Below are 25,128 nucleotides of genomic sequence, written 5' to 3'. Positions count from 1 at the left end.
AATGTTGAATTTGAGAACATGGTTACTATATAATAATAACATCTGTGAGGGCAAATAAGGTGCCCATCTGTCTCACCATGTACTAGCTGTAGCACATATTAGGTCTTCGATAAATATTCATTGAATGAAAAAGTGAGTTATGTTATAGAAGCAGGACACTAACTTGTATATGCAATGTGGATCTAAAAACATGAACACAGATTACAAAGATTGTATACAGATATACTATACGAGTGTGTGCATATATATATATACATATATGCATGCATATATATAATTTCAAAAATGAAAGTGAGTTACATAATTGTAAAGTAAAATTCAAGGTAGATAGTGAAAAAATAGAGCTTAAAATATAATATGACTGTCAAAATGAGCGACAATTTTGAAAGGATAAAAGATAAAATCTGAAATATCGAGAATATGAAATAAACCATTCAAGACCCCAAATTGTGACTCAGAGGAATAAGAGGAATTTATGAAAGGTTTTCTTTTATGTCAAAGTTATTATAAATCTGGGTTGTCCTAGGATGTGCATCGTTCTGAAACGTTGGGGAAGCTTGGTAACCCTTTCCTTAGAGTATGCCTAAAAGGTGGGAGTTCTCACATTTCAATGTTTGAAAGCATTTCCTGAGGATCTTGTTAAAAGTAGGATTCTGAGCCCTGCCCTCTGCAATTCTGATTGGGCAGGTTTGAGGAAGGGTCCAGGAATCTAACCCCACCTGGCCCAGGTGGTTCTGATCCCCCAGGCCCTGATAATCACAGTTGGAAGTTGTGGAGGTGGGACCAAGCATTTACCCTTAATCACACAGAACCTCAGCCACATGGCCCATCCAGAAAAAATGGCAACAGAGAGTTGGCGTAGACAGAGGTGGAGGCTTGAAAAGCAGTAGCTTTTTACAAGTGCCACCATGGAACCAAAAGCTGCATTAAGGAGAGGACTCAAAAACAGAAATCTCCAAACTGAAGTCTGTGCAAGCTATTAAAAATTGAAAAGGGTTTTTTTTTTTGTTTTTTTTTTTTTTTTTTATCATATGGGAGTAGGTCAAAAAGCCCAGAACACAAGTGACCAGTGTGTTAGAAGAACTTCCTTCAAGAGGTAGACCAGACAGGTTTCTTCGAAAATCATGCCCAGGCAGTGGGAGGGACATTAATGTCTGGAGAATCCTGTAGGTCACTGTCTTTTTCCATGTATGGTCCTTAAGACCCACTGGGAAGTGACAATTATTATTTTAGCTGAAAGAACGATTCAGAGAGGTTAAGGTGACTTTTCTAAGACTGCACTGGGATCTAGTCAAATGTCCACAGCAACGGACTTAGTGATGTTGGGGACCCTCCTGCCCGGCTCCTTTCTCACCCAGCTGCATGCACCTGCCCAGGGGTCTTTGGTAATAAGCCAGTTAGGCCTGACAGGTGAGTGAGGAAACAGCCCGTGCATGTTCTACAAAAGCAGATAAAGCTGAGAAATGGTTCATTTGATTAATTTCTCCAAAGAAATTAAGTTGATATAAAGGCTGTTGCGATAAGATAGTGAAAAAAAATGTGGCTTACATTTGAGTTTTCATAAGAGTTGAGTTACTGAAATTTTTTTCTGGATCCATAGAAATAATGCCTTTTATACAGTACACCTTCTGCAATCCCTTATTTTTAATTAAAACTTTATCAGAAAAAGGGAGGACAAGGAAAACTTTCAGAGATGGTAGATGTGTTTATTACCTGCATTGTGGTGATGGTTTCACACGTGTATATATATGTTCAAAGTCACCAAATTGTATACACTGAATATGTGCAGTTTTTAAAATATCAATGGTATCTCAATGAAGCTATTGTTTTTTTGATCTTGTATGCAAACCACAAGGCCTTTCCCTCCATGCTTCACTCCTACTTCCCCCACAAGGCAGCCTCTTAAGTGGTGAGTCATACTCCGTCATATCTTGCTCAAAATCCTCAAATGGTTTCCCCTTGTGCTTGGAACTAAATCCCGAGTCCCCGCAACGGCCCAGAAGACCCCACCTGATCTCGCCCTTGGCCACTTCTCTGGCACCCACTTCTCTGGTCTCACCTCCAACCATGTCCACTCACCTCCCCTCAGCCACCTTGACCTCCTGGTCCCTGGAGGCCACTCAGCTGGCTCCCAGGCCAGGGCCATTTTCTCAACATCCCCTTATGATGTTCACATGACCTCCCCTCACTCATGGAGGCCTCTGCCCAAGGGCTCCCTTATCTGTGCAGCCTCTCTGATCATCCTATGAAAGTTACACACCCACACTCCTCTGCACATTTGACCCCGCTTTGTCTCTCTTCACAGCACTTGTCACTCCGCAGCATCATGGTATTTCTTCAACTCTGTATTTGACTTGTATTTGGCAGTTGTCCGTCTCCCAGGATCATTGCAGTTGCGAGAAGGGCCTGTGTTTGATCTGTCTTGTTCAGTGATGTGTTCCCATAGCCTTGAAGAGTGGGTGGCCTGGCTCACAGTACTCACTCGATACATATTTGTGGAATAAATGACTAATTAGCATTTAAAAACACTCCCAATATCAAAGTGAAATGGAGAGAAAAAATTCTCCATGAATCCTCATGCAACAACAAATCAAACTGTTTTCCACTGGATTTAACAAAACTTACTCGATTTTTAAAAATTGATTGTAATTGACTCTATGTTTGTATTGAAAACAATCTTGGGAATCGGTTTCCCGTTTATTTCGGTGCTAATTTGAATTCACTTTTCTGCCTGTTTTTAACCTTAAAGATGATTTCTCGCTGATTTTTTTTTAATGGCGTACTCTACAGGTTTGATTAGAGTTTTTGTTTGACGTACTAAGGAAATGCGCGCCCGCAGGCGGCCCCCTCAGGATCCGAAAGCCAAGGGCAAAGCTTGGAGGCAGAGCACAGATCTGCAGGGCTCCCAGCGGGGCCCAAGGAGAAAAGTAGGGACATGGGGCGCGCCCCTAGCTGAAGTCAGTGAGGAAGCCAGCAACAGTCCATTTCTCATTTGTTTTGTGCAGGAAACAGAACACTTAAAGGCCAAAGGTGTGGGCACATGGAAAGTACAGAATAGGGAAGGTCAGTGGAGCAAAGTGAAAGTTGGCTGTGTGATAAGGCTGCACTCCAGCCATGGACGAGTGAGCCTGCTGGGGGCCCGGTACATGAATGTCATTGGAGTGGGATCCACTTACCAGTCAGTTTGGGGATAATTCACCCAGCATTGCGCCGAAATGGTCTATTTTTGTTCTATAAAGCATTTGTCTAAGCAAATTAATGGTAGAGGGGTAAGAATCGGGAAAAATGATGGCTTCCAAACCCACTGAAAAGAGCCAGTTGTTTATAAAGACTGTAGCACATCTATTATATATATATATATATATATATATATATATATATATATATATATTTATGAGTGTGCCTTAGTGATTTGTTAAAACAGGTCCGTTTTCCTCTTGACAACATATTACCTATTCTTGTTACTGTAGGTGCTTGAGGATATTAGGGAAGCAATTCTTTAAAAATACACCGTGACAAACAGTAGTAACTCAGATTCTCACCTGCTCCATTGCTATAGCCCCTCATTGTCAGTGACCCTGCTGTTGGCTGTGTGGATACCTTGTTTTCTTGTGTGAGTCCTCAGTAGCAGATTTTAAAAATCCCTAAAATAAGGAATTAAGGCTTGAAAAGCCCAGTGAAAACTCCCTGGGTGGAGCAAAATGTTTGTTCACTGGTATCCTAATGATGGTAAAACAGTGCTTCAAGGCAAGGGTGTTGCGTTTGTGGGTGCGCATGCATGGTCAGCACTTTGCAGAAAGGGAGCCTAAGGATGCTAGGAAAATGTTAGGTCTGTGAAAGAAAGTATCCTAGGCTCATGGAAGATGCTGAATACTGTTACTCTCTTTCCTTGCCTGATGTCTACTAGATGGTGGGGTTTTTGATGGTAGCAAATGTTTCTTGATCCCTACATTCCCCATGGTCCCCAGCACACCACTTTGTACATGGTGAACTGTCAATAAAATATTTCTTGAACTGCATCAGGTTTGTCTAAGTAGACCCTGCTTCAGAGCCATCCCCCCAGTCATGCAAACTACTGAGGACATAAATAAATGTGAATAAAAGCCAGCCCTTGATTTCAAAGACTGGAGATTTAAATAAATACTTAATTAAGTCTCTTTTTATTAAATATGTTTAATAGTGGTTAATAAGATAGCTGACGGTGTGGGGAGAACCCCTAAAAATCAACCTTCCAGTTCATGTATTTTTAAGTGCCCAAATCCCCAGGAACGAGAAAATTTAGCTAATCTTTCCAATCACATGGTTCCTCCCTCCCCACCCCCACCCATCTCCTTGGAATTACGTTATCGCGGCTCCTTTTAAAAGCTCAGAAGCCTTTTGAATTGGAGCCGCATTCAAAGGACAGTCAAGGGTCACCCTTGGAATATTAAAGGCGAGTGGATTACAGGAGAGGCAGGGAAAGGGAGCAGCTGTGCTAGGCGGAGCCCCTGTGCAGACCCAAGGCGGAAAATGCGAGAACTCCGGAGGAGCTGGTGTTGGCCAAGAGAGCTGCCGGAGGAAGCACCGTCCTGACCCGACCCACGGCGTTAGTGTCCGGCTCTTGCCGCTGCAGACTGAGAGGAAAGAAAAGGAAAACACAGATCAGTGAAATCAATTAAGCATTGGCCTTTTGAACAGAACTAGAATGGTTCCTTCAGAGACTAAAAGCTACATGAACCTTGAAAAATTAAAAGCCAGGGACTGTTTTAATTCAAGGATCCAGTTCTGCAGAATTTACGGGGAGCTGACCAACACTCCTTTCTTAAAATAACAAGGGCTTAGGATTTACAAATTCCTTCTCAAAAGATGTCAAAGTGATTTAGTTTTCAAAATCTGTTTCTTGACCTTTCTTCCATCATTTATAGGTATTGATTCTTGGTTTTGTATTTTAAATAAAATCGATGAATATTTAGTGAGGGCTTATTATGTGCCAAGCACTGCCCTAATATTTGGAGTGGCTGGATACAGGGGCAGGCCCTCACTCCTCAGCAGTGGTTACTTACTGATGTGGGGGGGGGGGGGGGGAATCATGAATCCCTTTGAAAAATCTGATGAAGCTAAGATGCTTCTCCACAATAAAATGCGCGCACACTCATCCTTCACAGGACAGCTGCACACAGAGATCGGTATATATACATCTCCTATTATCACGATGCAGTGGGACCTATTCTAAGTACTGTTTGTGAATTACTTATTTATATGCAAACCTATCTCATGAGGTATGCGCTTTTACTCCCATTTCCTCTCAGGGAAATTGAGGTGCAGAGAGATGTGGTAAGTCCTTTGCCCAAGGTTCTTCAGTGCATTGGAAGTGACGCCAGGTGCAAGCACAGGCTCTTTGCCCCAGTGCCCATGTTCCCGCCCTGGCAGTGCTGGCCTGGGGTCTTTCTAGATCCCCGTGAGGCTGACCACTACTGTTGCTGTGGGCCAAGGGGAGGGCGTCTGTGCAAGGTAGACCCGAGGGTCACCCGATATTTTATCGCCACCTGCCAGAAAATCATCCTCGTAGAAGTGTGTGAATGGCCCATTCTGTGGCTGCACAGTGCCTGTCCACATGCCAGGGACAGAGGAAGGCTGTATCCAGGCTGAACCGGGAGCGTCTGGCATGTTATGCAGCTGGGTTTTGACCCAACTCAGAAGGTACCGTGATTAAGACCGTCAGCTTCAAAACTGGATTTTTAGGAATGTTAGTCTGTCAGCAGGGGGCAGAATGGATTTTTCTATTTGTTTATGGAAATTTGAAACTATAGGGGACTGGATATTTTCTGAACAAAAAGTTTTTCTCCCCAGCTAGATGTCCTTTGCCATTCGGGATGGAACAATAGAATTAGATGTCTCCACATATTTAATGTATTATTCATTTAAATGAATATTTGCCTCTGAGAAAAAGGATAGAATTAGAACATTGGTAATAAAATCATATTTCTAATATGCTGTGCGTGTTTGCTGATACTGCCCCTGAATGACAGGAGAGCTAATTGTGTAGGAGCAGTGTTGGGTTCCCCTTAGTGAGCCTGAGATTCTTCCTGGCTGAACAAAGGGCAGGGACAGAGCTTGGAGGCTTAGGCTCCGGGTGGGCGGGTCTTGGGCTCATCTGGGGCCACGCCCACAAGCTCCAGCGCTGATGTTATCTCCCCAGCCAGTGGTATCTTTTCTCAGGTTCAACCGAGTCTGGGGGTAAAACAACACTCTCCTTTTCCTCTTCAGTGTTGATATTAAATTCTTCCATTTTATCCCATGGTAAAAAAAAGTAACACAAGCACACAAAGCCAAAGTCACATCTCTGGAAGTGGAATGCAAGTCAGTGTATATGGGTATGCAGTGTTAGACAGGGAAGACAGCCAGGTGAGGACTCAGTTTCATATTGTGCAGTTTCAGACAGGATTAAATGTATTTTTAAACATTAAAACTATCAACCAAAGACAGTCCTTGTCTTCACCTTCCCTTCCTTCCTTCCGGCCCTCCTCACAACCAATCAATCATTGATCAATCAATCAATCAATCAAGCCAGACACATTTTTTGAGAGCTTATTTTGTATCAGACCCAAGAGCCAGAATTCTGAGACATGTTTGCCTACCAAAAAATTAAAGCATCTCAGCTGGAGAGGCGAAGGCTTAAGTATTTTGGAGAAGTGATTAACCAATGGAAAACTGTCATGATTTTATTGCATCTGTGATACATAGCAAATAAGTAATACAGGCAGAACTGTGATACCCTGTCCCCGAGTATATTGAAAACTCCATGTTAAAAGGATGAACCACCAATATGGTGGCTAAAAGTTTGGAGTGGACACTTTGATCCTTCCTTGTCTCCCTTGGGGATCCTGGAGGCACCTCCCTAAAACCCTTAGTTCAGTGCTCAATTTCAAAATTCTGAAAACTAGAGGCAAAGTTTTTCCATTCTGTGAACTATGTCATCCACTTTTGCAAAAGTTTGCAAATACTGAGATTGTATGTATTAAGTACCTCCAGAAAGGAAGCATTTTTAGGACAGAGATTGGTTGTTCCCTGTTTGTACCTTCAAACCACTAAATGCAAGTTCACTTTAATTTGAGTTGTATTCTAATTAAATCCTGATGCCTATTTGAAGCCAACAGATCATGAGGAATCCATGGATATAGGGTATATGTATGCCATGTCAATACCACTGCATAACCCCATTACCAAAAGACCAGATCTAGATGAGCCTGAATTGAACTTTTATTGATGCTTTTTCATGAAGGCAGCAGAAATTGAATTGATGGTGCTATTAGGTTGTCAAATAGCAGTGTCTCCCTTTTTTTCCCAGATAAGAATACATGAAGCATCATCCACACAGTCATTAAAACTTCTTGGGGGCAAAAGAGCTATAGAAGTTCAAGGTGATGGTCTAGATGTGTGTCTAACTGCACACTAGATGCTTGGTAGAAGTTCAGAACTTGCAGACTCCCATTTGATTGATTATTACATTGTTATTCCAACATACAGATTTGTACTGATGAGCTGTGTTGTTTGCTTTTTTGCTTGTGTTTAGATACATCTGTGTCTCATGCTTTAATCTTTAATTGGAATCATCAATAAATGTGTTGATACTTAATGCTTGTCAACAAGCATATATAAGCATAGTTAAGCCAGCATAAACATACTTAAGAAGATGTGACACTCATGGTGGGGCTGGGAGAGAAATAGGGACCCTCGGTGGTGACTGACAGGGAAGAAGGAGGTTGCTTGTCTAAGGTTCAACCAAAAGACAGACTCTTAAACTAAGCCCACATGTACATTTAAATGAAATACCATTTTCTGACATCAGGGCAAATCAGATATTCTGCAGTCCTATTTTTTCATTTAAACATGATTGCGAGCATTCACCTTAACTAAATAACTCCTGGATAAAATTTTGGGGATTGGTGGGGGAAGCAAATAGTATAACTTTCCCAGAGCATCTTCTCTAGAGGGGACCCTATTTCACTCTATAATGACTGGTCTACTCCCAAGACAACATTCATCTAATTGTGGGTCAACATCCAGTATGGTGGGTTGTGTTGCAAGTGGCCTAGATTACATTTTTTACACACAACTGTTGTGTCCTTTCTGGTAGATAATGGTAGTCAGTAATGGTTAGAAATGGGTGAAGTCTTGTTACATTCCCAGAGACTTGCTACCTGGTTACAATGAAAACAAGCTCTGAGGCCAAGAGGTGCCATCCATACAGGTATTTATTGAGCACACTTTTATTAGCAAATAATCCCCAAATCATTTATTCAACCTATCTGAAAGCTTAATAAAGTCATAATTGTCTATCATTTTAGGTGAACCTAGAATACCTTGTACAGAAGTTCTGTTAAGGCAGATATGGCAAGATTTTAGAAGCCAGATCTGTTTCTCCCACAGTCAGCATCATGCAACTAGAACTCTCTGACCCAAGGACTGGACATGGACAGTTTAGGGATCAAGCCATAGGCCACAGGGACTTGCTAGATTCTTAACATCTTTTGGTTGCACTCAAGGGAGGGAAATGCCTCTAAACTATTTTAGCCAGTACATATATCTCGAATATGACTAACCAAACGAAAACTCATTTCTAGCCTCCATTAATACTGGTCAACAAGTTATTTATCTCACTCAAATTAATATAAATTATACTAATTAGCAAAATGCTGGGTGAGGGTGCGGTAGACCGTGAATGGAGGTAGCTGAACAGTGAGTGGTACCCAAGCCTGAGGTAGGGTCTTTCTGAGGAAATGGTAACCCTGAAGCATGAATGTTGATTAAGGCAACTGACTGAATCTAAGATTGAGCTCAGGGGTCAGAAAACCTTTTCTGTAAGGAGGCAGAGAGTAAATATCTTAGGCTCTGCAGGCCAATTAGCAAAATCAAGACTGACCCCTGAGGAGAGCTTGGAGAGGCAGCCGCCTTCAGGCAAAGGCAAGTCCTGGGGGAGAACTCAGCTGCAAGTCATCTCAGCCAACATCCCTGGCAGCTGGGAAACGAGAGTGTTAGTGGTAAGAGGGGATCTGGGCGGCACACCACAGCATACGTGACAGTATATACTTCTGTTCCAACTGGACCCATGGCCAATTGGATGCTTCAATGTGGGTAGTAGTGTGGTGGAAGATGGTCTCTCTGTGTAATACTTTCTATCTTTCTAAACATACTCATATATATTATCTGTGCGTCTTCTCACTCAAGTCTCACAGTATCCCCCTTGAGAAATATAGAGCTATGTTGGTATGGAAACCAAGATGGGAGAGAGAGTGATTCGTCTGTGGTCATGGACCCCAATGTTTATACCAGTGCTATCAACAATAGCCAAACTATGGAAAGAGCCCAAATTTCCATCGACTGATGAGTGGATAAAGAAGATGTGGTATACACATACAATGGAATATTACTCAACCATCAAAAAGAATGAAACCTTGACATTTGCAACAACATGGATGGAACTAGAATGTACTATGCTAAGTGAAATGAGTCATTCAGAGAAAGACAAATATCATATGATTTCACTCATATGTGGAATTTAAGAAACAAAACATATGAACATAGGAGAAGGGAAGGAAAAATAAAATAAGATAAAAACAGAGAGAGGGGCAAACCATAAGAGACTCTTAAGTGTAGAGAACAAACTGAGGATTGATGGAGGGGTGGTGGGTGGGGGGATGGCCTAAATGGGTGACAGCCATTGAGGAGGGCCTATTGGGATGAGCACTGGGTGTCATATGTAAGTGATGAATCACTGGGTTCTACTCCTGAAACCATTATGCTATATGTTAACTAACTTGAATCTAAAAATCAAAACAAAACAACACAGTTGGAATATTGGGTTGAGGAAGGAAATCCAGCTTGGTATCAACATTTTGCTGTGAAAGTCTATTGTGAAATGAACAAGGGTATATACGTTCAAGCTTTGTAATCAAGTTCCTTATAATGTAAATTTCATCTCTTGAGTATTTGCTAAAAAACGTGGGTTTTTCTGCTTTTCTCAAAACAATTTTTATTTGCAGTTTAGGAGGTGACATTTAAAATTACTGGGGTGCCTGGGTGGCTCAGTCCGTTAAGGCTTCTGACTCTTGGTTTCGACTTGGGTCATAATCTCACGGTTCATGAGATCAAGCCCCATGTTTGGCTCTGTGCTGACAGTGCAGAGCCTGCTTGGGATTCTCTCTCTCGGTCTCTCTCTCTGCCCCTCCCCTGCTCTCTCTTCCTCTCTCTCTCAAAACAAACAAACAAACAAACAAACAAACAAACAAACAAACTTTAAAATTAAATAAGCAGTGGTGGGTGAATTTACGGTATTTTTAGTGTTTTAATCTTCATTAATTTTCAAAGTTTTCACAATAAATATATATACTTACATCAATAGAAAAAAATTATAAACTGTGGTGTTATTTCCAAAAGTCAAAAAGAATGTCTTTTTGAAACTTATTGAGAGAACTAGGAAATAATGAATGGTAAGAAAATAGAAATTCCTTGTAACTTTTGAGGGAAAGTTTCTTTAGTACATTAAATATCATAATGAGAACCAACAGACTTAGTAATATTTGGTAATTGGTAAAAAAAAATAGATAAAGTTGTTTAACTTCATGACTAAGATAACAAAATTCACACTTGAAGTTTTCTTTCTCCAAACCCATGAAAGTCTAGTTTTATCATCTTAATTATCTGTGATTTTGATTTTACCTCTTCTCAGCGGGAGAAATTAAATATGAAATATGATGTTGTCTTTGCATCTTAAATTGGCTGTAGGTAATTTGCATCGACCTTTTTCCTAAATTGAAATGTGTGTGGGGGGGCGATACATTATTTTCCTTTATAATGGATATAATTTTTCTGTTGAATTCTAGAAATAGATCTGTTGAGTATTACTTTGCCATACACTGGCACTTTGCAAACAAATGAATTGTCTCCCTGGATTTTTGAAGCCTGCCTGTCTTATTTACATTTTCCTCAAAGCTTTCAGATTGCCTGTTTCATAGTTAGTTTGTATGTACATAAAAATATGCTGGACCCAGTTCAAGCTCGGTTTAGATGGGCGCGGGTATTTCCACCGCGTGGCTGCCACTGGACACGGATGCTTTGCTGAGTTAATCATCTCGCTATCTTTAGTTTCTCTGACTATAAAATGAGGATGATTATGCTTACAAAAACTCTGTTGGTTAAATTATTGCAGGCCTTTAGCTGAATTATCTCTTTGTTTATCAGGGATTATTGATGACAGCCCAGTGAAAGCTCAAGCTGAATTCTCTTTCCTCATACGGTGCCCTCTATTTGCTCTTCCAATAAAGGGTTTACAGCAGAAATATATGGGGACATCTTTATTTAAAAATTATATTAAAGGACACCAGGAATTAGTATCTGATGATAATATATATGGTTAGTATGTGCTAAGTTGTATGTGACCATGTAGAAATAAACTGTAAGGAATATTAGGAAAAAGCTATTCGAATCTGGGAAGCATGGGGCAAATGTGTACTTGCTGAAGCCTTCTGGCTTATAATTGCAGCATGGTTGACAATTAGAGCTCTAATTTACATTAGCTGTGATCTAAGTGGGTACATTCTAAAATGAGTTTCGTGGGGCGCCTGGGTGGTCAGTTAAGCGTCAGACTTCGGCTCAGGTCATGATCTCCTGGTTTGCGGATTTGAGCCCCATGCTGGGCTCTGTGCTGACAGCTTGGAGCCTAGAGCCTGCTTTGGATTCTGTGTCTCCCTCTCTCTCTCTGACCCTCCCCCCACCCCCACGCTCTGTCTCTCTCTCTGTCTCTCTCAAAAATAAATAAACATTAAAAAAATTTTTAAATGAGTTTTAGGAAGCGCCAGATCCATTGGATAATACAATAGAGAGAGATTACAAGGAAAAGTCCTTCCTTGGCCAGATGATTTTTTTTTTAAATTTATTTATTTAAATTCAAGTTAGTTAACATACAGTGTAGTATTGGTTTCAGGAGTAGAATCCAGAGATTCATCACTTACATACAACACCCAGTGCTCATCCCAACGAGTGTCCTCCTTAATGCCCATCACCCATTTAGCCCATCCCCCCACCCGCCTCCCCTCCAGCAACACTCAGTTCGTTCTTTGTATTTAAGAGTCTCTTAGGTTTTGCCTCCCCCTCTGTTTTTATCTTATTTTTCCTTCCCTTCCCTTATGTCCATCTGTTTTATTTCTTAAATTCCACATATGAGTGAAATCATATGATATTTGTCTTTGACTGACTTATTTCGCTTAGCATAATACACTCTAGTTGCATCCATGTTGTTGCAAATGGCAGGATTTCATTCTTTTTGATTGCCAAGTTGTATTCCATTATATATATATATATATACACCATATCTTCTTTAATGGCCAGATGGTTCAGGGAAAGCGAGATTAAGCAGAGCTGAATCGGTTTCTTTCCTGGTAGACTCTTCTGTTGAGTTTTCCATGTGGGTAGGATTGCAAAACTCTGTTATGTAGAATATCCTTGGGGCGAGCATTCTGTGGACTGCACTTTGGATAAAGTACTGTTTTATTCCAACCTTTTCATTTCCTAGATAAGGAAATTGAGGGTGGTGGTGGTCACATGATTCGCTAAGTTTACATAGACAATGAACCTGAATGCAAATCTGGATATTTGACGCTATCTGATGTCCTGTCTACTACACTGTGTCACCCCATTGATTGTGGAACCACAAGCAGTGTTGGACAGAGAACTGTTTTGTTCCTAGAGTCTGCAGGGAGAAAGATACTACACACAATATGCTCTGGGAACAGTTGCCCAAGGTTTTAACACCCTTCAGGGTCCATAATTCAAGTTCTGGGAAAACCCATGAGTTGCTAAATTTATGAACCTTGGTTTTTCATCCAGTACAGTATAAAAGGGTGCTGTGCTTTGGAGACGAATCTGCTGAAGTTCAAAATACACCTTTACTTTATTAGCTGTGTGGCTTTGGGACAAGTTACGTAGCTTCTCTGAGTCTCAGGCCTTTATCCCTCAAATTGGGGACTAATACCTTGCACAGTTTGGGTGACATTACATACATCTGAAATGGCTCTCTTCATTCGATACACGGGACCTAATTTTGTTCTTTAACAATGCCCGAATAAGATTTAAAGAATTGCTGGGTGGTTCTGGTGTTAATTGCAGCCCTTTCATTGTAGGACGTGGTGAAATTTTTTCTTCACGTTTTGCGAATGGAACCTACCTCTCTCCTGCTTCTTCTCCTCTCAGCGTCTGGCTCTGAGGTCTCTGGTGACCCTTGTGAGTCAGCATGTATTGGCACATGCTGACACATGCCATGTCCTATTCTTGAATCTACTCACCACTCTTCCATATTGACCCAGTCATTTTTCTTCTGTTGGGGCTGATAAAAGAGTTTCAGGGAAGTCCCAACTCCTTCGACTGTGGTTGTGACAATTGCAGATTTTTAAGCGAGAAGTCTTCACCCCTTCTATTTTTTGCCAGCATTAGCTATTTCCGTTCCTGGGTGCTGCTGCAGAGATCCTTGTGCGGGTTGAAGATGCGGCTTTCTTACATTCCCGCGAGCATCTGTGTTGGCGCTTGTTGGAAAATCCTTTCTTCACTCTGGCAGAAAGGATTTTTACAGACTGCCATCCCTTTTGGCAGGGGAGAATGACTTCCAAGCCGAGAGCTGCTTGAAAGAGGCACTCCCTCATCACTTATGACTGTACTCAGTGGTTACTGCTTGTGACACATTTTCAAATGGACCCCCCAGTGGCTGCAGCTGTGATTAAAAGCTGTCTGCTTTCTGCCTCACTGGGGGTTTGCTGTTTAACCATGTCGTGCACATATATATATCTGGGCTACAGCTGCATCTTGGAAAACGTAAAGTGTTTTGTAAGATAAAAAAATCAAATGAGTACCTGAATGGCAGACTCCTGAATTTTCTAAGCTCCAGTCACTGAGAGGCACTACTTGGGAACCTAGCCCTGGATGAGGTACATAAAAGTCATTTAAGGAAGAGGAGCTAAGGTGGAGCTAAGGTCAGTGAATGTATACCATCTGCCAGCACATGCTTCGCACACATAGGCCGACCTGAACATCTTAAAGATTTAAGTGCTCTTGAACTTAGCAGTTGCATTTCGGCTACCCTCTGTGCTCAGGATTCAGTTTGACCATTCACAAGTAAAACAAGAACAGAATTTTTTTTTTTTTTTTTTGGTAAGACTATCCAGATACCCCTGATATGTGAATAACCACATTTAGCTTCTCATGAGGGTTTTAAATGCCATTCTAAACATAAGTTTACCATGAACACTACCTTAAAAAAACATTCAAATGAACAGTGCGCCCTCAGAGATAGGCTGTGCCTTTGAAAGGCACAGGTCACAACCCTTCCTCTAGATTAGAGAGATTGAGTATGCAACATTTTAGAAAGTAAAAATGTACTAGAATTTAAATCTGGGCTCTTTGCTGCATATGAGGAGGACACTTACCAAAAGCATAAGGTGAAGGAGGGCTCCCATCCCTATCCTCTGGGCCCCACTCACTGAATCAGAAGAATCCAAATGCGCCTTTTCTTAGATGCATAGGAAGGAAACTTGGGGGACATAGGAGAATTTTGCATCCGCTTTCCCCCTGTGCCTGCCTCCCCCCATCCCCGAAAGTCAAGTGCTCCAAATCTCGGTGACCAAAGGCAGTCAATGAAATGCTAATCTATCACCAGCAAATTTAGGCTGACAATACTGTGAATCGACCACATTGATGACATTGATTATATTTCAAATATTTACAATATGGTGAGACAAGCCTAATTTATTTTCTAAAGAGTTCAAGGTAGGTATCACCGATTCAGAGGGGGGAAACAATGGAGAAATGTTTGTGGTTGCTATCTGCAATAATCTGATGCTGACAGAGAGTAGTATTTTATTTAGTAATTAACAGTGTAAAGGGGAGAGGAGCTGTCATGTTGGTTCTTAAGCTGGGGAATGTGATGAAAGATGATATCTACGATCTCATCCTTTCCACTTGTTTAGGATTGTCAGGATGAGAAATGTCAGCATTATGAAAGCTCGGCTCTGCTCTTGATATGATAAAACCCTTCAAAAGCCAGTCTTTCTCTCCCTGGTCCCCCTCCTTTCCAGCTCTCTCTCTCTCTCTGCACTTGCTTTTTTATTTATCCTGTTTTGTTAGATGGCAGAAATATAATTCTTTTCTTTCTTCCTATTATAAGCCACCATTTTTGTTTTATTATATGTTTCACAACCCCTAATGCCCCACTGAAAATTACCTTGTTAAATGACAGTGTTTCGAAGCCATGAATCCTTTCCACCATTCCCTCAGAGGTTTGAAACAGTCAACAGACTGTAAAGAATAAATAATAAAAAAGTATTGATTATTTTGATGACTGTGAGATTCAATTAAGTATTAATTTTGCCCTCCAGTGGACCTATCAAGGTATTCAAAAGGGAGGATTCGGCTCAGCTAAATGCGTGCTGAGTGCTTCAGCCTTAAATAGGGAGAAAATGTGTTTACCTACAGTATTTGAAGAAGAAGTGCATTGATGCACAGAGTCCAATATTTAAGTGCTGTGCACATTAAGCCCTGGTGACAGTGACATTGTTTTCAGTGGTATGAGTATTGACTAAAGAAGTGCATTTGATGACAGCTTAAACTATTTGTATTGATTAACATTTTCATAGATTATCATGTGTCATATCAAATTCACTTTTCAGGCATGAATACATTAAAAAAAAAAAATCACCACAGGCATACGGCAACCAATGTAACGATGGGACAAGAGAGCATGCCGCCCCACCAGCTCCCGTGCTGGTCACCTGTTTCCTGCTCAGGAACCATTTAGGCATGAACTTGGCAATAAATACCTCCCAGATAACACAAAAAGGGCACTTCCTGCTTTTCTTTTCCTTGTGCACCCGACGTTTGTGCCAAAACAATATCATGCATCTTAGTTTGCAAATGGAATAGCAGGCTATCCTTGGAAAATACTTCTGATCCTAAGACGCCTTCCTAATGAGCTGAAGATAAAGCAGATTTAAATTATTGGGGGTGGGGGGAAGTTTGTCTTTTTCGGAGGTGATTTTTGTTTCCTTTTTCTTTAATGCTCTGGGCGTATGATGCTCTAGGTATCGGAAGTATTGAACACAGTTTGTAAGTATTTTTTTCCAATTTCTTTAAAAAATTTTTTTAAACCAATTAAAAAAAATCGATTTTACTGTGTATTGTTTGCTTTAAAATGTTCATTTGCTTTGGGGTCAGCTTCACTCCCAAATCTGGGACCAGGGAAGTCAACTTCTGAGGGTACTGATGCAATTTACATGAGAAATCTCTTTTATTCCATTGAAAGCATTTTGAGGACTCTTTTCTCCCTATCTCTTTTCTCTGCTCTGGGGATAGGGTTTAATTGCTTCTCCCCCAGGGAGAGTGCTTCTTAAAATAGCCCGTGGTTCCTCCATAGGGTGCTTCTTCCTTTTTAGTGTGTTGCTGAAGTACAAACCCAGCATTTTCTTTTTTCTTACTGCATTAAAGACGGAACAAGGTGTAAAAACATTCGCACAAAAAGCACATCCCACAATTAAAGCTGTGTTGGTTTAGGTGGCTTTCAAAGAAGTTTTTTTTCCCCCCTTCTTCCCTCCGAAGCTTCCTGAATCTCTCACATGCTAGTTGAGCTTTAATAGGGTGGGGAGTAATGGAGAACTCCTCGGATCTGTAATAGCTCTTCACTTGACTGCAGCCAGCAATAACAGCGGGAGCAGCCAGAGATAAGAGAGAGAGGAGAGAGGGAGAGTGTGTGTGTGGAAGAGAGAGAGAGAGGAGAGAGGGAGAGGGAGAGAGGACACGCACACTAAAGCTGCCACTTTTTTTTCCTCCCCTTCACTCTTTTCCCCCATCCTAGGATCCAATGATAGCTGGACAAGTCAGTAAGCCCTTGCTGTCAGTGCGGAGTGAAATGAACACGGAGTTGAGAGGTGAGGACAAGGCTGCTACTTCAGACAGCGAGCTGAATGAGCCCCTGCTTGCGCCTGTGGAATCTAATGACAGTGAGGACACTCCCAGCAAGCTCTTCGGTAAGTCTGTCTAGGTATTTCATTTCAGCCCTACCATCTTGTCCAGAAGAGCGATCCACACCACCCCCCCCCCCCACCCTTTCCCTGTTGTTCATTCCATTTTCTTGTAAGTGCTAAAGAGGAGCTTGGCATCTTGGAGGGGCCAAGCCACCGGGAGCCCACTCCGGCCGGCTAGCAGGGTGTCCTGCAAACTTTTCCCAGCAAGGAACTTCCTCACTGCTCCTTCGGGCTTGTCTGATATTGCCAGAGTCCCCGGGCTAGAAATTATTTAAAAAAAAAAAAAAGAAGAAGAAGAAGAAGAAGAAGGAAAAGAAGAAGAAGAAGAAGATGGTAATAATAATCAGGAAATCAGTTCCATTGTGAGAATTGGTTAACATTTATTGAATAAATATCGACTTGGTTTCTGGTTGCTTTGCAGCCTTTTGTTAAGGGGAAGGAGAGTAAAGAGTTATTATCTGTAGTCAAAAGATGGAAGGGGGAACTGAGAAATATCAATACAAGCCTTTCTGTGCCAGGTAAACAAAGGTGGCCATGGGAATTGCTGGGAGATCTAACATTTTGTAATCACAATTAGAATGAGTATCTCTTCTTCTAAAAGGTGAGTGGGGAAGGAAAATAGGTCCTGTGCGTCCCTCCCCTACTGCCTCTTGCCTTGACCAGATGTTTATAGCCTCATCCTAAATGTGGAGGCAGCCCAGGACCTTTCAGGAATCTTTGTTCCATAAACAAAACAAGAGCAAGCAGAGTGCCACTCCAGCAAAGACATCTGTCATTCAAACAGATGACACTCTGTAAGCCAACTCAAGCAACTGTGATCTCTAATCAGAAAGGGGAGCGGGTTGTTGAGGCGCGTGACTGAGTGATGGATGGTGATAGATGTCTGTGCTGGAGGAGCACTTTATGGGATAGAGTGACATTAGGTTTTCAGAACACTTCCTCCTGAAACGCTTGCTTTTAATTATTTTCAAGTGCTTACATGCTGATAACACTGGATAAGCGCATGTACACCTTAACCTGTTTATATACATGTGTAAACTAACCTGATATATACATCTGATTATATATGTATATATCAGGCAGAGCACTGCTTGGGCTCAGTTTAAAAACATAGTCGTGTGCCTGAACTTCAAAGAAAAACAACACTATGGCACAGACTGCTTTGTTGAGAAAGTCATTAATTCAGCTGAAGAAAAAAAATAAGCTTAATTTTTTTAGCCTCCAGGAAGAAAGCAGCTTCGATAGTTTGGCAACTTGAGGCCAGCTTCAACAGAGGATCTTTTCTCTGATTTGAAACACTCACTCAGTCAAACATGAGAGTGGTGTTGCAGAAAAACTTTCTGTTTCAGATTTTCTATTGGTAAAATACTGTTTTACAGTTATGAGGCTAACAGATCCCAGTTTCAAGAAATTCTGTCATATTACCCTGTTCTGGAAAAGCAGCTGTTCCACGCATATGGGTTTTCTATACGTCGGCATTAAGGTTTTAGCATTTTCCCTGTGAGGGAATATTTTGTTGCAGAGTAAGTTTCTACGTGTGTGGGGAGAATCATGTCCTAGAACACTCCTTGCGTTTCAGGGGGTTAGTGAGAGAAGTCAGATAAAATTATAAATTACAGAAAAGCAAGGCCATGCATGCTTCTGCCTCTCTGATGTTGAGTATCCTAATCCCAAGCCCTTTGACTTGTGAAAAGTAATCAGCTGTGAATTCAACAGGACTGCGGATCCTGGATTACTTGTTCCTAAACTTTGCCTGTATTTGAAAAAAGTAAATGCATTTTTGTAGACTTTCACCTAGAACCCCAACTTGTTTCCTTTTTCCTTCAAGTCAACTAATAGAGGAGTAATTAACATGGCTTCTCAATGTTTATTTCGATTTTCCACTGTTGGAAATTGTTGCAGATTTGTTATGTCACTTCTTACCAATTTGCACATGCAGAGAAATAAGCTTAAAAAAAAAAAACCCAGGAGGGCCAAAGAAATTCGAATTGAGTTCACTGAAGACACGTGTGAAGTGGACTATTTATGGGTAATACTAAGGAATCGTAGTTTAGTAAAGAAATTGTAGTAGGTGTTAGAGTATGCCCATATTCACGTTCACATTTTCCACTTCTGAATTTGAGAGAGGGGACCCACCAAAACCTGCATCTTATATCTGATATTCCTTGTGTATCCACTTCATTTTATTTGGCCTCTGGGGTGCTTTTAAAACACAATGAGAATATTTTCCAGTTTCCAATTCGGTGAAGAAGCAACCAGTAGATGAACAATTTTGAAAACTTGAGGAAAAAATGGGAGACAGCCTAAGACAGAGGGACTAGGACATCCATCGGAGGAAGCACCCAATGTTCTCCAGGGCTTCCTTAGCTATTGGGTCCATTATGCTGTCTCCTGTTAATACGACTGGGACTTAGCCTTAGAAATTCCAGTTTATGTAACTGACTAAAACTTTCTAGAAGAATTCTCCCCCAGAATTTTTAGCAACTTTGGCCACACCTAATGGATGATAATTTAATGGACCATCAGCTTATTTGACATGAATACGCTCAAGTGTTTTGGTTCTTATACGTAATTTTCATTGCACTCATTCCTTGACAATGAAGAGTTACATTTTTTCCTGAAAAACTGAGAGCATCCAGATTTATCTCCCAACAATGATTTTCTAATGCACTCTCTCCAACCATCATTGTCATAGCCTACACGCTGCATTATTGAAAACTGTGTTTCGGTAATGAAAGGAGCAGATTAAGACAAATCGTGTGCATCTTGATTTGTTTACTTTTGTGGAGAGACATTCCCCAACAACAGGAGACAGGCAGAACTCCGTTGTGTCCTGTACCTGAAATTTCAGTCTTGATGGATTCCTTTGGAGTTGTTCCCCCTTCTGTTTCTTGTTGAAATTAGCAGTCCACAGGGCAAGTCTGTTTCTCTCACAGTATGGGCACCTTCAGCCCAAAACTGCAGGAGAAAGGCTAATACTGATGCCCTCTATGGGTAAACAAAGGAAATTCCAGGAACCATTGGGTCTTTTATGCCTCTCTTAAATTGCACCCTCTGCTCTTAACAGCATCCAAAGGGAAACATACTGTGCAGAATGTTTCAGTGCTCTGTGCAGCTCAGAATATACCAGAAGGAGAACCCAGAAGCCATATGCCAGCTTCAGTAGAAAGTTCAGAACAGGGCCCTTGTGTTTTATAAAGTAATTACATCAGAGATAACATTTTGCTTAACTTGAACAGCTATGGAAACTCAAGTACACTTAGGAGAGATGAATCCGCATTTCATTGAGAAACGTGTGGTTAGGTAGTTCTCTGTGATATCATTAAGTGGTGCATTATTTATTCTCGGAAAGCTGGTAAGATAACTGTCTCCTTTTTCGGTCCGTGACTGTATTATGCTGAGCTCTGAGCTGTAAGGAAACTGTATGGAGGAGAACAGACTTGGATATGAGGGGGTCGTATCAGAGAATCTGGCTCTGTGTCTCCCTGTGTTTCGGCTGCGAGATCAAATGAGTGATGCCATGCGGGACCAGGCATTTAATATGTGACTGGTGATGTACATATTCGAAACCATTCTCCAAACCGGCCTTTGGCGAACAATCTCAAAGGGGAGAGGTTGCTGTGTTTCTCTAGTGACATTTATAGCACAGTGTCAATGTGGTGCCTCATTTTTAGTTATGCTCATCAAGAATTCAGTGTTCCACATTCAGTCACATTGGATGCTAAAATTCAAATGGTAGCATCAACAACTTGGTCAGGAGGATGGCCACGGAAAGGATAAAAGTAATATATACCCCTAGAAAAATATCTGTACTAAAGTTTTGCCATGCAGTCTCAGCTGAAAAAGTGAGACCACATAAAACAGGCCCTAAATATTTTCTCCCATATATATTTGAAATTTGAAAGATGATTTATTAACAGTGTTCCTCCTGGGAGTATTTTTATTGTTTCAAGATAAACCTCATGATTGCTTTCCTCAAAGTCCCAACTACCTCGGGTGGCCAGGTTAGTCTGTGGCTTGCTGTTCAGTATTATCGTACTGTACATGAACTGGGCCCACAGCTCGAAAGCCTTGAGCTGAGATGTAAACAAAAACCCATTTATAAACATCGCACCCGAGGTAAAAAGCGATGGTTGGTTTTCTGTTATGATCTTGTGGTTTTCTAGTCTAAAAGAGATTGCATATAATGATACTTGTGAACGTGGGTATTTTCAATGTCATTTATCTGTGAACTTTTGGAAAAGGGTTGAAAGTTGGATGAGTGATTCTTCCTTGCCAGAAAATGTGCTATCTGTAGGGATTTTCTTTTCCTTTCCTTTCTGTTATCTTTCTCATAAGAAACGTGCATTATAAGATTTTTTTTTTTTTAAATTGCCATCCAGTTTGACTTGATTAGAATTTATGGCACTGGAGTTGTTTTCAATGACAAAAGGATAAAGGACTAAATTGTCTGTCACCCCTTGAGACAGTGGTCTCTGCAGGTCAGCGTGGAGGTCATTGGTAGGGCATTATGGGGACTGTACTTTGTGGTATGCTGCCTGTGTATAAGTGGGAGCCTTCATTATGGAATCACTGTCTTTATTACTTTATTTAAATGTCTCTCTCAAGGTTCCAATGCCTGGGACGTTTATAATATTCTGATAAAATATGCTGGGGCCGGTAATCAGTACATAGGGCTTAAGCCCCAGAAGGATTTAGCTGGGAGGCGATGAGGAAAATTCCCCAGAGAAATATATTTATTTAACCTATGCATCATGCTTCTATATTTTTTAAAAGTTTTGGTATTCTGCTCATGGAAGATTTTTCCTATTTTTCACTGAAGAAAGTGTGTTTTGTTAGGGAAATATTAAGGGAGTATATTTTTAAATCAACTAAATGACTTGGATAATAGATTCTATGCAAAAATAGTTACTGAAAAGAAACCAAAAGAAATCTGTATTTATGTAAGTAAATGAGGTGCATGATAAGGTATGGCTTAATGGGCTGTTCTCTGACTACTGAGGGGAAAAATGCACATTGAGATACATTTCTGAACATTGACGAAAACCTTACACACTTAAGCATTTCTTAAAAAAGACTCCGGGGTGTGTGTGGATAAATTCAGTCTTAGTGGGTTTTTCCCCCTAGAATACCACTGTAATACTGCCTGGATAAGTAAATCTGCTTTAAGTAGCGTTAATGTGTAAGTTTTGAAATAAAAATAAATCCATGTACCATAGCGCTGATGTTCAAACTTTTTAACCAGATCTGTTCGTGGAGCTATGCTCATTTCTGAGTGACTCTTTAATGGAGGACAGTGCACACTACGTGACATAAGGTTCAGTGGGGACTCTCTCAGTGGCTCCCTTTTCTGTTTCTGCCATGCCTGGGGGGCTCAGGTCAGACATCTGTTTAAAGAAGAAAGTTCAATATTGCCACGTCTGAAGATGCTCTCTGTGCTAACACATTAGCAAACCAAAATGCTGATATGGTTTTACATTTTTCTTTTATCTTGATGGCTACGATTCTCCTGTTTTGTTGTTGTTGTCATAAGGTCCTATGTAGAATTGGAAATAAGGCGAAGTAATAGACATTGCATTAATCTGCACATCCACCCCTTCCAGTGATCTCATTTTGGTCTTTTCAGTGTCTTGGATATTTCTGACTTAAAGATTACAGGGCATTACAGTGTTTTTGTAGTTCACCCAGACCAGTTTATATCATAATTAATAAATAGAGGGGCATTCCAGATTCAGGCTCGCAAGGCTCAGCCTTAAGTAGATTGCCTTCTTTCTCAATTACCTGATTTAATCATAGAGTTAGCATTATTCTTGTAAGAATTGACCAAATAAAAATTTCCCCCACTTGACAAATGAGACTTAAGTGAGGATTTCAAGGGGACCTGGCTTGCTGTTACTCAGTAAACAATTTGTGAGAGGGCTGGTTCTTTCTTTGGTTGGTGATCTGGCTGGTTTATGTTTGGGGATTAATAATACATCAGACATTCACACATTGAAAAGAAAGTAGATGTGAAGGGTGCTGTTCTGCTACTGCGCTGTTCCCGATTATCCGGGCCCTTCCCCGGGTCCCGAGACCGGCCGAAGAGCAATCACATCTGCCCAAATCTGCACCTGCCTCTACTTAACATGTTTCTTGGTTTTCTTATGCTAAAGAAAAAGATAGCAAAGTGTTTATACCAAGCTGGCATCCTGTCAGGGGGCAATCTGTGTAAAGTTTCCCGCTGTCAGGTTAATAAATTTTTTAAAAATATCCAAAGGCAGAGGTAGCTGGAGAAAGCTCCCAGTAACACCTGCCATTCTCCAGCAGATGGGCTTCTCTTTAATATCCAGCGTGGCTCTGGAATTTTCTTGTTTGTTGTCTTCCGAGGTTCTGTACTTCGCTGGGGTTTTTGTTTGGCTTTCCTTTTATTAATGACATTTCGGTCTTTCTTTTAAAATGGTTATCCTTTAAAATTTCAAACATCTTCTTAGAAGGAAATAAGTGAGCGTAATTTGTTTCAGTCTGGTATTTGCAGTCGAACATACACCTTCATGCTATGAGCCTGAACGAGCTTCTAAACCGGTCAACATTGGACTTTTCTTTGGGAATACCTCCGAGTAACATTTATATTAAAATCCGTTCGTTCATAAAGGAGTATCTGGGCTTTGGCTCTGTGGGGGCTTTCAAGGATGCCCGTGTGTTACTCATGTTGACCTGACTCAGTCTTTTACATGTAAGCTCCCACCTTCTGATTCTCAAAGTCAGAGTTTATACAAATATGAACCAAGTGTGGACTAGTTTGGTAACACCTCTTACTCTATGTTGTGACAAAGAGCCAAAAATGGACTAAGCTTTTTTAATGTGAACACAGAGGTCAGCAAGAACAGCACTGACTCTCTTTTGGTTGAAGACAGTCTTTCGTTCTCAGAGAAATGGAAATAAACTTTGTTTTGTTAAGCATTCAAAGATCGTTTTTAAAAAACCACCTTATAAAATTGCACAGCTCCTGACATCTCTTCGTAAAATTAAGCTGCTACTTCTAAAAAACAATCCTGGTATGTTATATGAATGTCTATATTTTATTTGAGAATTGAAAAGAAAATCCATGCTCAAATTTCTCCTACAGTCTTTCCTTTGAAAGTGCTTGTCAGGTCTCATACGTGGCGAGAAGATACTGTTGTTTATTTTCATTAAAAAATTAGCCACCTGGAACAACAAAACTAATACGGTCTAGGTCACTTTTATTAGAGGACTGCTCTGCCCTCACGACTAATTGAAAATATAAAGAAAGGTGATCAGATTACAATGAGAGAAACTAATATCATTACACAGAAACTAAATGCTTAAGAGGTCCGCTTATACCGAAGACCATTAGAAAATGGGATTCTGTAATGAAACCTGCATTCATTAACATGGTTTAAAAAACGTTCTTAGTAAAAACCTAAAATAAAACCTGTTCATTTAGCCTGAGGACGAGGTAGACTATGAGGGTATTTTTAGCAGTCTCGGAACATCTCAATGATAATCAACATGGCATGATTTAACAATTTCACGAATGTGTTTGTCCTGCAATATATAGTTTGGCTTTAGCAGTTTCCTTGGTGTTTCATCTTTTTCTAAAACAATCAGTGTTTTCTAGATTGGTGTCCTTTCCAAATCTCATGTGACTTTGATTTCATTCTATTAATTAAAAAAACCCCACCAAACCCTAATTGTGACAAAAGTTTGTGAAAGCCAAGAAACCCCTATTTAAAGACTAATATTAGCATAGTGTTTTAAAGTAACAATGCTCATTTTTCATTTTCTCATCATGTCCATACTTTGTAGACATGTTTTCTTTCTGTTTTCTTTCCTAAGCGCTATGAATGCACTGCTACCCACACGTTTTACACACGTGTGTGCGTTCTCTAGTGTGTTCTCCATATTTTCCCCTGTGTTCCTATGACACTTCAGATTTGTCTTCCTAAACTTGTAGTATGTCTATATTTGCTTTATCAAAACATTAATAAAGCCTAATTTATAATAATAAGCTTTTTTTTAGTTTATGCTATCTGTATATCACTTAAATGTGCTTCTACTCTACCTATGAACCTATGAATATTGAAAC

At 40.6% G+C, this 25,128-nt stretch overlaps 1 protein-coding gene across 4 annotated transcripts in view; it reads left to right on the top strand.

Annotated features, from left to right (window-relative positions):
• The window catches only part of POU6F2 (POU class 6 homeobox 2), a 495,064-nt gene that overhangs the window by 93,354 nt on the left and 376,582 nt on the right, over positions 1-25,128 (top strand). For all 4 annotated transcript variants that reach the window (XM_045494367.1, XM_045494365.1, XM_045494366.1 and 1 more), the window contains exon 2: positions 16,874-17,045. In XM_045494367.1, the coding sequence (XP_045350323.1) occupies positions 16,874-17,045 (172 nt within the window). The remainder of the gene's footprint in view (positions 1-16,873; positions 17,046-25,128) is intronic.

The sequence above is a fragment of the Leopardus geoffroyi genome, chromosome A2, assembly GCF_018350155.1.
Source record: "Leopardus geoffroyi isolate Oge1 chromosome A2, O.geoffroyi_Oge1_pat1.0, whole genome shotgun sequence".
Taxonomy (NCBI): domain Eukaryota; kingdom Metazoa; phylum Chordata; class Mammalia; order Carnivora; family Felidae; genus Leopardus; species Leopardus geoffroyi.
Note: the sequence above shows the minus strand (reverse complement) of the source record. Positions and strands in the feature narration are given on the sequence as shown.